The sequence below is a fragment of the Leopardus geoffroyi genome, chromosome D4 (genome assembly GCF_018350155.1).
Source record: "Leopardus geoffroyi isolate Oge1 chromosome D4, O.geoffroyi_Oge1_pat1.0, whole genome shotgun sequence".
NCBI classification, from domain to species: Eukaryota; Metazoa; Chordata; class Mammalia; order Carnivora; family Felidae; genus Leopardus; species Leopardus geoffroyi.
The window spans coordinates 7,091,274-7,104,348 of record NC_059342.1 but is presented as its reverse complement, the minus strand read 5'-3'; the positions used below and the strand labels follow the sequence as shown (position 1 = coordinate 7,104,348).

Sequence of the window (13,075 nt, the reverse complement as noted above, 5' to 3'; positions counted from 1 at the left end):
TATTTTTGAGAGAGAGAGAGAGAGTAGGGGAGGGGCAGAGAGTGAGGGAGACACAGAATCTGAAACAGGCTCCAGGTTCTGAGCTGTCAGCACAGAGCCTGACACGAGGCTCAAACCCATGAACTGTGAGATCATGACCTGAGCCGAAGTCGGAAGCTTAACCGACTGAGCCACTCAGGTGCCCCCCACTTTTTTTTTTTAATATTCATTTATTTTTAAGAGAGAGAGAAAGAGCAGGGGAGGGGCAGAGAGGGAGACAGAAAATCTGAAGCAGGCTCCAGGCTCTGAGCTGTCAGCACAGAGCCTGACACGGGGATCAAACCCATGAACTGCGAGATCATGACCTGAGCTGAAGTCGGATCCTCAACCCAGGCACCTCTGTGTATGTGTTTTATTAATTGAGATATACTCCACATAATGTAAAATTTAAAAGCAATTCTATGGTTGTTAGTGTATTCACTGTGTAGTACAGCCATCACCACTAAAGTAATTTCAGGGCATTTCCAGACACGCCCCCCAAAAAGAAACCCCATACCTATCCCTCACCCCCATCCTATGGCAGCCACTAATCTGCTTTCCGTCTCTATGGATGTGCCTGTCCTGGATATTTCATATAAATGGGATCATATATAAGATGCAGACTTCCGTGTCTGCCTTGCTTCACTGAGCATTAAGTTTTCCAGGTTCATCCAAGCCCTAGTGGGTGTGAGCACTTCAGTTCATAGCTGAGTAATGTCTCATTACCTAGAGATCCCACAGTTTCTCTATCTAGTCATAAGTTGATTGACATTTATTATTTCTCACTTTGGGGCTCTTATGAATAAGGCTGCCATCAACATTTAGGTACAAGTTTTTGTGTAAAGGTATGTTTTAAATTTCCTTGAGTCTGTACTTAGTGGAATTGTTGGGTCATGGAGTAACTAGGTTTAACTTTTCAAGGAACTACAGTTTTCCGGGGGCGGGGGGGGGGGGTGGTCGGTGCACTGTTCTACATACCTGCCAACAGTGTAGGAGCATTCCAATCTCTCCACATCTTCGTCAGCCCATCATTTTCTGTTGTGTTCATTTGCTTTTTGAAGAGCCCCCCCCCATCTCGTTGTAATTTCCATTTGACATTTCTCTAACAACTAACGATATTGAGCCTCTTTCTATGGGATTAGCAGCCATTTGTGTATCTTCTTTGGAGAAATGTCTATTCAAATCCTTTGCCCACTTTTCAGTTGTTGAGTTTTAAGAGTTGTATGTATACATTCTGGGTACCAGACCGTTATCAAATACATGATTTGTATATCTACGTTTCTTGAATCAATTGCAAAGCAAAATTTTCCAAGAAGATCTGCATTTTGCTGCCATGTTGCGGTCTCTATGAAGCCCTACCTCATATTTGATTATTAGTATCTAGAGCATCACCAGAACTTACATTAAGGTTTGGGGAGACGCCTAGGTGGCCCATTCTGTTGGGCAGCCAACTTCGGCTCAGGTCATGATCTCAGAGTCTTTGAGTTCGAGCCCCGCGTCAGGCTCTGTGCTGACAGCTCAGAGCCTGGAGTCTGCTTCAGATTCTGGGTCTCCCTCTCTCTCTCTCTGCCCCTCCCCTGCTCACGTTCTGTCTCTCTAAAATAAATAAACATTTTTAAAAATTAAAAAATTAAATAAATAAATAAAAATGCTTTCTTTTCTGGTGCCGAGATCCTGAGACTTTTATTGCAGGAATATCCAGAAGTATCAAGAGGAACATACTTTACTTACATTTCGTGCATCTCCTGGGGGCTTTGTATGTCATTGCTTTAACCCTGAAATTTTTTGATAGAATAAAAGGAAGTAATTTTCTACTGAAATAAATATCATAGTCTAAGGGAATAACTTTGTAAATTTATCACACTTCACATATTTTATGTGAATTTCTCCCCTCCACCCCTGACCCCACTGCTTTCGAGCTCAGCGACCATGACTCCCCTGTGAGAGCCATAACTGTTTTAAGGATTTCACGAGAAAACCTATGACGCGTATATGGCCTCTAGGAATAGCTCACATCACCTGAGTACTTACTATGTACTGTTTATTCTAAGCACTTTACAGATAGTCTCATTTTTTAATCTATCAGTGGCTTTATGGGGTTGGTATTTTATTACACCTGTTGTTACAGATGAGAAAATAGAGGCACCGGGGCGAGATAAGTATTTGGCCCGAGAGCACACAGCTAATTGGTGAGGCCAGTGTTTGAACACAGATCATCTGACAACAGCCTGCCTCCTAGAGTTGGTGCTGAATTAGTTTCTTCCTTCAAGATGTCTCACATGATTTAACATGCCTCATTTCATCATGTAGATTAAAGGCCCTTTGATTATGCATTACTCTCATCTCTGTTTCCCTCTCGGCCAATGTGTTTCAGGAATTAGGTGGTCTGTAACTGATTGTTGGCTAATTGATCCCATGAGGTTTCACGGCAGTACTTGGAACAGCAGTGAATGTTTTAATATAGCAAGGCTTTCATATAGCAAGATCTTTCCTGTATTCTGTGGGACTCTCAGCTTTAATCTTCATGAGCTCTCTTATCCATCTTAAAGTGGACATATTGGAAAGAGAAGGAAGAAATAATTGGAGGTACTGTAACATCTAATAGTATGGTGGTTGAGCTAATATGAATTAATCCCTACCATCTCAGACCCAGAAATAGAACACCCTTCTCCATTTCAATATATAGCCAAACCTAAACTCAAAAGAAATAAAGGAAAATCCTCATGTAACAGCAATTAAAAGGAAACATTTCAAAGCCATAAGTGTAAAAAAAACAAAACAGTGACGTAGTGATGTCAAGGCCTAGACCCAATTATAGGCCTTAATGATGGGAGACAGGGGTTTTTATATCCATATGGGAAAAAGAGCTATGATCTTGGACCATATGAGTGAAGGAGCTAGAATCTTATCAGACCTCTGTGTAAAGCCTGGATTCTCAAAATTTGGCCCTATGCTTTAGCCTTGTGTCGGGCTCCGTATTGACAGCTCAGCGCCTGGAGCCTGCTTCAGATTCTGTCTCCCTCTCTCTGCCCCTCTTATGCTAGCATGCGTGTTCTCTCTCTCTCTCTCTCTCTCAAATATAAAATAAAACATTAATAAAAATAAAAATTAGTCCTATGCTTGAAAAGAATACCAGAAAAATTCTACCCAGTGGTTTAGGAAAACCTCAGGAAAGCTTGCCATCTGGCCATGGCTGTGAGTAACCAGGAAAGAGGGGCACCTATGAAAACTTAAAATGCACACTTAACTGGGTGTGTGATCTGAATTTACACCACCACAGAATGCCACTTCCTAAACTGAAAAACTAATAGGAGAACTGTCCCAGTGGTCTTGAAACTCCAAATCCCCAAGAGAAGTAGGTATCCTACTCCAAGAAAGCCACCCCCCCCTCCCCAAAAGAGAAATCTACAGTCAAAAATTATAAATCGCACAAGGAAATGACACAAGTTAATATACACACTACAAGCAAGAGAATGCATATTCCAAATATTGGAGATAATACAGCAATCTGAAATAATACTAAGTGTGTTTAAAATGATTAGTGAGGGGCGCCTGGGTGGCGCAGTCGGTTAAGCGTCCGACTTCAGCCAGGTCACGATCTCGCGGTCCGTGAGTTCGAGCCCCGCGTCGGGCTCTGGGCTGATGGCTCAGAGCCTGGAGCCTGTTTCTGATTCTGTGTCTCCCTCTCTCTGCCCCTCCCCCGTTCATGCTCTGTCTCTCTCTGTCCCAAAAATAAATAAACCTTGAAAAAAAAAATTAAAAAAATAAAATAAAATGATTAGTGAGAGTGGCTCCTGGGTGACTCAGTTAAGCATCCAACTTCGGCTCGGGTCATGATCTTGCGGTTCATAAGTTTGAGCCCCACTTCGGGCTCTGTGCTGATGGCCTGGAACCTGCTTCGGATTCTATGTCTCCCTCTCTAGCCCTCTTCTGAGCTCACTCTCTCTCTCGCTCACTCAAAGAACAACCATTTTTTTTTTTTTTTTTTTATTTTTTTATTTATTTTGGGGACAGAGAGAGACAGAGCATGAACGGGGGAGGGACAGAGAGAGAGGGAGACACAGAATTGGAAACAGGCTCCAGGCTCTGAGCCATCAGCCCAGAGCCCGACGCGGGGCTCAAACTCACGGACCGCGAGATCGTGACCTGGCTGAAGTCGGACGCTTAACCGACTGCGCCACCCAGGCGTCCCACAACCATTTTTTTAAAAGTTTTTAAATAATTAAAAAGAAACAGATGAAGACAAACCATCAAAGACTCTTAAATACAGAGAACAAACGGAGAGTTGCTGGCAGGGTGTTGGGTGGGGGGATGGGCTAAATGGATGACGGGCATTAAGGAGGGTACTTGTTGCGATGAGCATTGGGTGTTATATGTAAGTGATGAATCACTAAATTCTACTCCTGAAGCCATTATTACACTATGTTAACTAACTTGGATTTAAATTAAACAAAGATAACAAAAAACCAAAACAAGCAAAAAGAAATAGCTGAGTAAAAACTTGGAAATAGAAGGATACTCTGAAGAAGATACAGTAAGTTCTAGAAATTAGAAACTTGGCGGATGAGTGAAATACCAAGTAAGTGCGACCCATGTCAAGATGGATAAGCTGGAAAGCAGGTACGAGAGAATAAGTCAGAATGAATGCATCACAGAGATAAGAAGGAACATTAAAAAGCCCCCAAATCCTCATATATTTGGATACTTGTGAGCATATTTTTTAGATAATTTACAGTTCTAAGAAGAAATCACAATAGCGATTGGAAGACATTTAGAACTAACAACTTATTACTATATAATTTAGAGAACACAAACAGAATTTAGAAGAAAATGTAAATTCTTACACGCATATATAGAAAACAGACATGCTGATGTGCTAAGCAGTCAACTCACAAACCTATTCTAAAACAAAAATTCTAAAAAATTTTCTAAAAAAAAAATTCTAAAAAACATGGAACAAAATCATTGGGTGAGAGCAGAGTTTAATGGTACAGAAAACAAGCAAAATAGTGTGGTATGGAGTACTAAACAGCACGTAGTTAGGATAGATGTACCTGTGTTAATATGAATAGGTCTCAAACATAGAGTGAAAACATCTCAAAAAGAAAAGGCAGGCTTCAAAAGACTGTATCCAGACTCATACTGCGGAAGTCAAATTTTCAAACACATAACAAATGATATTACATATTTTAATGGATAGAGACATACAGAGAAAGCTGTTATGGACCCTCAACAAAATCAGCTTTCTCCCTGAGCCAGACTGAATTCTTAATGGTAGGTGGTGGACAAATAGGGAGATATGATTCACCGTAAACTATCATCATTAGTGACAAAGCAGCACAGACCACATTTCCTGTTGACAGGGGACAGATCCATCCATGAAGGAAACTGTCTATCATTTGCATTAATAACATTGTATTCTTTTCTTAACTCCTCCCCCTCAGGTCCTCTGCACTCAGTACTTGGCCTATAATTAGATATTAATAACTGCATACTTGTTTTTGCTTTTTCTTGAATTTAGATACTACAAAGAATGCAATTAATGTACTTTCCTCCCTTGAGCCTGAAAATGTGCAGTAACTCAAGCCTTTGTGTCATAATTTCTGCTTGTCCCCTTTGGTTGTCGGGAAAAGTCACTAACATTCAACAAAATTGTCTGCAATGGAAACGTGTAACAGTTGGGCAGTGGTCAAGAAGCATGTGCCTCCAAAGTGGTATTATCCAGCACTTAAAACAGATGGCGTGTAGCGTGAGAAATTGCCTATGATACAATGTTAAAGGAGAAATACCAAACACAAAACAAAACTGCTTGTGTGCTGTATAATACAGGTGAACTTTGAAAACGTACTAAGTGAAAGAATGCAGACACACATGCCGTGGTATCAGTCAGGATTCTCCTGAGACACAGGATCTCCTGCGTATACCTCCATGAGACTTATTTTAAGGAATAGGCTCGCATAACCATGGGTTCCGTTCAAGTCTGGAATCCAGAGGGCCGACCAGCAGCTGGGGCAGGGCGTTGGACGTGCTGTCTTGAGGAAGAATTCCTTCTCCTTGTTTTTGCTTATCAGCCTCAGCTGATGGGATGAGACCACCTAGATTATCAAGGGTTATCTTTAATTAAAGTGAACTAATTGTAGGTGTTAGCCACATCTGCAAAATACCTTCCCAGCCACACTTCGATCGGTGTTTTACTGAGCGACTAGTTTACAGCCTGGCCAAGATAACACGTAAGACTAACCATCACAGCCTCATGTTATAGGATTCCATTGATAGGGAATGTCCAGAAACGGCAGATCACAGAAAGAGGTTAGTGGTTGCCAGGGGCTGGGAGAAGGGGGGTTGGAGAGTGGCCGCTAGTGGGTAAGCCTCATGGAAATATTCTCGAATGAGATAGTGGTGATGGTTGCCCAACATTGTGAGTATACTAAAAACCCCTGAGTTGTACATTTTAAAGATAATAAATTTTATGTTATATGAATTTTCTCTCAATAAAAAATTGCCCCAAGCCCTGAAATTATACAGCCATTAGGTCATGATCTCACAGTTCGTGAGTTTGAGCCCCGCGTTGGGCTCTGTGCTGACAGCTCAGAGCCTGGAGCCTGCTTCGGATTCTGTGTCTCCCTCTCTCTCTGCTCCTCCCCTGCTCACACACTGTCTCTCTCTCTCAAAAATAAAATAAAGATTTTTTTTTTTTTAATTTAAAAAAATTACAAGATATAGAGGCGCCTGAGTGGCTCAGTTGGCTGTGTCCAAATCTTGGTTTCGACTTAGGTCGGGGATTTGAGCCCCACATCGCTCTCTGTGCTGGCAGCACAGGGCCTGCTTGGGACTTTGTCTCTCCCTCTCTCTCTGCCCCTCCCCTGCTCACTGACTTTCTCTCTCAAATAAATAAACTTAAAAAAATTACATGAGAATTCACTTGAAGGGCTTAGCACAGAGTCTGACATAAAGCATGTACTCGGAAATTGTTAGCCATTATGTTATGATTAACCTTAATTGTGTACCAAGAAATGAAAACAGCTTCACTTTGCATCTATTTGAGTTGGTGACATTGGGAGTGAATTTCCAAACTCACTATTTCCACTAGAACTGTGATAATATGGCTTGTGCAGTAAATACATTTTTCTAAGGGTTTAAAAATAAAGTCTTACAGAGGCATCTCTGTGGAGCCAAAGTTCACATAAAGAGCTCGCCCTGATGGAGCGCCCCAGCTCCAAAGAAGATGAGAAAGGGGTGCAGATACATTTCAGTGGAAGGACGGACAGAGAAACCATCCTCGCATCTATTCAGAGTGTGCACATAGTCATTTGTTAATAACTGTACTCATTCTATACTTTTTCTTTTCTGGTTGTTAGCGTTCATCTTAGATTAGCTCCCAAAGGGCAGGAAGGCGTATTGCGAATTTCCCTAATAGGGTGCGTAGCGTGATGGTATGGCTGATAACTATTTCAGTGATAATTAAAAATATTTTTTCCTTTGCCAGTAGTTCTTATGTAATCAAGCCAAAATCAGTCTGTGTACCAGAGAACTATTCTGGGGCTTTGATTAAAAAGCCACAGAAGATTTTAATCTCTGTCCTCTGAAAATACCCTAAAAACAGGAACAATGCTGTTTTCATAAATCTGACTCAAATGCCATTCAACTGCTATCCCTGAATTAATTTTCATACCTACAGAAAAACCCACATGTGCAGAAAAACGAAGGCTGGATAAAACCTGGAAAATGGGGGCCAGGGGGAGGGATAGGTTGGTATAAGTCATTATGCGTGACTTTTATTTTGATTTCTAGAATTATTTCTTTCTAAAAAAAATTTTTTTTTAATGTTTGTTTATTTTTGAGACAGAGAGAGACAGAGCATGAACGGGGGAGGGTCAGAGAGAGGGAGACACAGAATCTGAAACAGGCTCCAGGCTCTGAGCTGTCAGCACAGAGCCTGACGCGGGGCTCGAACTCACGGACCACGAGATCATGACCCAAGCCGAAGTCAGCCGCTTAACCGACTGAGCCACCCAGGCGCCCCTAAAAAAAAATTTTTAATGTTTATTTTTTGAGAGAGAGGGAGAGAGACTGAGTGTGAATGAGGGAGGGGCAGAGAGAGAGGGAGACCCAGAATCCGAAGCAGGCTCCAGGCTTTGAGCTGCCAACACAGAGCCCGACTTGGGGCTCGAACCCACAAACCGTGAGAACATGACCTGAGCCGAAGTCGGACGCTTAGTTGACTGAGCCACCCAGGCGCCCCTCTAGAATTATTTCATGAACAATAATTTTGTATAAGCTTAGAGTGAAAAGAATCACCCCATTTCTTCCACGGTAGGCTACTGGACTGCTACTGGACTGGCAGCTCTTTGAGACACCATGAACTTGAAAAAGAAACCGGTAGCCGAGGTCTTAATTGTGTTCCCCCCTAGTTTCTTCCATCCCTGTTTTACGGATGCACTTAGCATAAAAAGTGGGGAAGGCCCGGCCAGCTGTAGGAGCTAATGTAATGGTCATATGAGCCCATTTTAAAGCTGAGGATACCAAGGCTCAGAGATTATCACAGCATCTTGAGCATTAGAAGGGACCTTGAAGGCATCTCATCCAAGCCTTTTGCCCTGAGGGGAGAGGTTAAAATTGTGGCCCAAGTTACACAGCTTGTAAGTTGGTGGAGCCAGAACTCGAACCTTTTGTTCTAACATGGTGTTCCTCCCCAGCTGCCTCACTACTTGCTTGGGATCTTCTTGCCTTTGTGAGGGGAAGCTGCCCAAGAATGAGTTCCTGGTAATTTCTGGGGCTGCAGAGGTCCTGATGACAGTTCTACCCTTGGGCTCCGTTGTCGGCCCTGCCGAAGGCCTTCGTAGAGCTATACCTACCATTCAAGGACATTCTTGACCTTCCCCTTCCATAGTTCGGGAGTTGCCCAGCCAGGTGGGTCTGACCTACCTCCAGGTGGGCTCTTATTCTCGGCAGACATTGACCTCGGAGACCTCTCTGCGCTCTTGAATCCAGTCCAAGATTCTGGCTCTGGATAAGGGTAGAGAAGGATTGTGCCCTGTGATATCCTGACCTCATCTTGGATCCTGGAAATTCTGACAGTGATTTTTCTTACCAGGCATCCGGTTTTTCCAGACTGCTTTGAGGCCAACATAAAACACACCCATTTACAAGGTGTAGCTCCTGGCTGAGGTTCTTCACCAGCTACTTGTTACCCCTGAGGGTCCCGGGGTGACATCTCTGGCCCAGGGTTCATCTCTCAACTGCTTCTCCAGGTCTTGATTGGTATTTATAATCCCCTCCTTTTTCAGGAAAGGAAGAAAAAGGAAGGAAGGAAAGGAGGGGGGAAGGAAGGAAGGAAGGAAGGAAGGAAGGAAGGAAGGAAGGAAGGAAGGAAGGAAGGAGGAAAGAAGGAGACAAGGAAGGAAGAGAAGGGAGAGAGAAAAGGAGGGAAGGAAGGAAGGTGAAGGGAAGGGAGAGAGGGAGGAAGGAAGAAATTAGAATTTGTGATACTCAACTTTAAGAACATACTTGACAAAGTTTTCATTACTAAATATAGTAACCTTTTCCTGGTGATCATCACCTCTGATAGCTTTGAAATGGCTTTTTGTGGACTCTTATCTCTCCCATAAAAACCCACATCTGGATAAAGGCTGAAAACCAGCAAGTGTATTCCTTTCTAATTTCCCCGCATTTATTTGAGGTGGAGATGATTAGAGGCACAGTTAATCACTAGTAATATAAACCCTGAAATTGGAGCTCATGGGGTTCTTTTGCTATTCAACAGAGTGCTTCTGTGGCTGTTTTTTGAGCACAAGACACATCTCCTTTCTTTTTTACATACAGAGCCTTCTTTGACATACAAGCCAAACATTTACTGGAGACAGCCTGAATAGTGTGAGAGAGAATGTCTGTTTTGTTTTTTTTTTTTTTTAAAACACTGGATCCTACAGGGTATCCTTACAGCATAAAAGAGGTATGTTTCATATAGAACAGTGGAACATAGGCAATTTGTGAAGTAGGAAGTGAACACAACAGGTTTTTTTCAATTTACTTAAAATATTTTGAATCCTTGGCATTCTTAACCATTCAGGAGTCTCTAGCCCTGGGTTTTGAAATATGAACCAAGGAGGGTTGATACTGGAGTTGTGTGTGTGTGTATGTGTGTGTGTGTATGTGTGTGTGTGTGTGTGTGTATGTGTGTCTGGGCAGTAATATGAGAAATGTTTGTGTATGTTTGTTCCAAAAATATTTTAAAATGGCTGATCAGAAATACATTCAGAAATGCTTGCCCAAAATAAAGAGATCAAGACAGAGGTGGAATTTGTAGGAAAATAAAATTAAACCAGCGATAAGGTTGCTATGCAGATGTTCCGTGTGGGGTTATTTTATTTGGCCTGCTAACCACTGCGGGAAGTGCAGCAGAATTTAAATGAAGACTCTAGTATTGATTATAATTCACATCTCTTTTCATTGACCTAGAGTTCTTAACTATGCCCACGCAGCTATAAACTTTCACAGACTAATTATCTGAGTTTGTAAAGGAGCATATCCAATGATCTCCTCCTTGACTCTTTCTGCCCTTTGTCATTTTATTTCCAATTAACATATCACCCTAGAAGGTGGATGGAGGAAAAGAGATGTACAAATCATCCCAGCCCACCTTATCTCTTGGTTTAAAAAAGAGAGGGGTGGAGGGGAATGGGGCTCCTAGCTGGTGACTCTTGATCTCAGGGTTGTGAGTTCGAGCCCCATGTTGGACATAGAAATTGCTAAAAAATAATAATAATAAATGTAAAAAAAATTAAAAATGAGGGGTTGGGAAAGGGCAAAGTGTGGGAGTGGGAAAGAGGCAGTTAGATGTTAGGACCGTTTGAAATTTGTGATTCATAGTTACCAAAGCCAGCACAAGAAAAGAATTCATATAGACACCTATGAAGGCAAGCTTTCAGAGAAGGTGCACTTAACCCTTGAACAACACAGGTTTGAACTGTGCAGGTACATTTACACACATTGTTTTGTGGGTTTTTTTGTTTTTTGTTTTTTTCAGTAAATACAGTCCAACACTGTAAATGTATTTCTTCTTCCTTACAACTTTTTTTTTTTTAATTTTTATATTTGAGAGAGAGATAGCCAGATCACATGCAAGCAGGGGAGGGGCAGAGAGAGAGGGAGACAAAGAATCTGAAGCAGGCTCCAGGCTCTGAGCTGTCAGCACAGAGCCCAAAGCAGGGCTTGAACTCACAAGCAGTGAGATCATGACCTGAGCCGAAGTTGGACACTTAACCGACTGAACCACCCAGGCACCCCATGACTTTCTTAATAACGTATTTCTCTAACTCACTTTATGATAACAATACAGTATACAATACACATAACATACAAAATATGTGTTAATTTTTATCAGTAAGGCTTCCAGTCAACAGCAGGCTGTTAGTAGTTACGTTTTTTGTGGAGACAGAAGTTATACGTGCATTTTCAAATGTGTGGGGGTTGGCGCCCCAGACCCCAGCATTGTTCAGGTGTCCACTGAATAACATTTCTTGATTTTGAACATTTTCCGACAGTCACATAATTATAAGCCTCAGTGTCCACAATACTCAGATTCAGTAGCCTCTCGATCAGACTAATTTGGACACATCGTTATCTAGAAATTACTAAAAAGGATTGGGGTGCCTAGGTGGCTCCGTTGGTTAAGCGTCCAACTTAGGCTCAGGTCGTGATCTCACGGTTTGTGGGTTCGAGCCCCGCGTTGGGCTCTGTGCTGACAGATCGGAGCCTGGAGCCTGCTTCAGATTCTGTATCTCCCTCTCTCTGCCCTCCCCCACTCATGCTCTGTCTCTCTCTGTCTCTTAGAAATGAATAAATGTTAAAAAAAAAAAATGTAGACATAACTAAAAGGGATTCAGAGAGCCTTAGACAACACATTTATTCAACAATGTGTGAATATATCAAACCAAGAGAACATTATGCTATTAAAATTACAGAAGATGCATAAACAAGGAGTATCATAAAAACTACCATGAGAAGAGTATATATGAGGAAATGAGAAAAATGAACACTGGTAGGTAAACTATAAAACCTAGGACACCTAAGCTGCCTCGCTGGCTGAATTAGTAGAGCATGTGAGTCTTGATCTCAGGGTCATGAGTTTGAGCCCCTGGTTGGCGGAAGAGATTACTTTAAAAAACAAATAAATAAAATGTAAAATACCTAAGGTGGACCAAGAATAAGGGGAGTGTGTAAAAACAAAATAATTATATTGGGTTGAGTAAAATGATGAATTTCGTTTCCTGCCCAGAAGGATTTGGGACGTTTTGTCATTATAATAAATATAATTGAAGGAGGAAAGAGAGAAAACCAAAAGCTTTCAAGTGAAGAATATATTTTACAGAATTGCGGTATAAATGTGTACTTTTTATTCATTAAAATGTTTGTTTGGTTTTTTTTTAATTTTTTTTTTTTTAACGTTTTTATTTATTTTTGAGACAGAGAGAGACAGAGCATGAACGGGGGAGGGTCAGAGAGAGAGGGAGACACAGAATCGGAAGCAGGCTCCAGGCTCTGGGCCATCAGCCCAGAGCCCGACGCGGGGCTCGAACTCCCGGACCGCGAGATCGTGACCTGGCTGAAGTCGGACGCTTAACCGACTGCGCCACCCAGGCGCCCCAAATGTTTGTTTTTTGAGACTCAAATTTACAGACTCATGGAAGATCATCTGAACTATTTTTCATGCCATTAAAATGTGGGGGTCTTTGGCGGGTATTTTTCCATAGAAATGCATACAGGAGAACTCAATGCTATTCCTCTTTTCTTTTTTCTGATCTTGTTTCTCTTAGGGATTGCCATCGGCGTCTTGGTTCGAGAATACAGCAAGCTGTCTAGTCTGGAGAAGTTCTACTTTGCTTTTCCCGGGGAAATTCTAATGAGGATGCTGAAACTCATCATTTTGCCGTTAATTATATCCAGCATGATTACAGGTACCTTGAGAAAACTGATGGTTCTCTGTGATTATTTAAGGAGCTGTCTCTTAAGTTGTGCTTTTCTAATTATGAAAAAAATTGAAATGCATTTGATGTAT

The 13,075-nt window shown here is 41.8% G+C and overlaps 1 protein-coding gene across 1 annotated transcript in view; it reads left to right on the top strand.

The window, feature by feature from the left end:
• SLC1A1 (solute carrier family 1 member 1) overlaps nucleotides 1-13,075 on the top strand; it is an 84,904-nt gene that overhangs the window by 28,489 nt on the left and 43,340 nt on the right. The window contains exon 2 of the mRNA XM_045468127.1: nucleotides 12,834-12,974. Coding sequence (XP_045324083.1) covers nucleotides 12,834-12,974 — 141 coding nt within the window. The remainder of the gene's footprint in view (nucleotides 1-12,833; nucleotides 12,975-13,075) is intronic.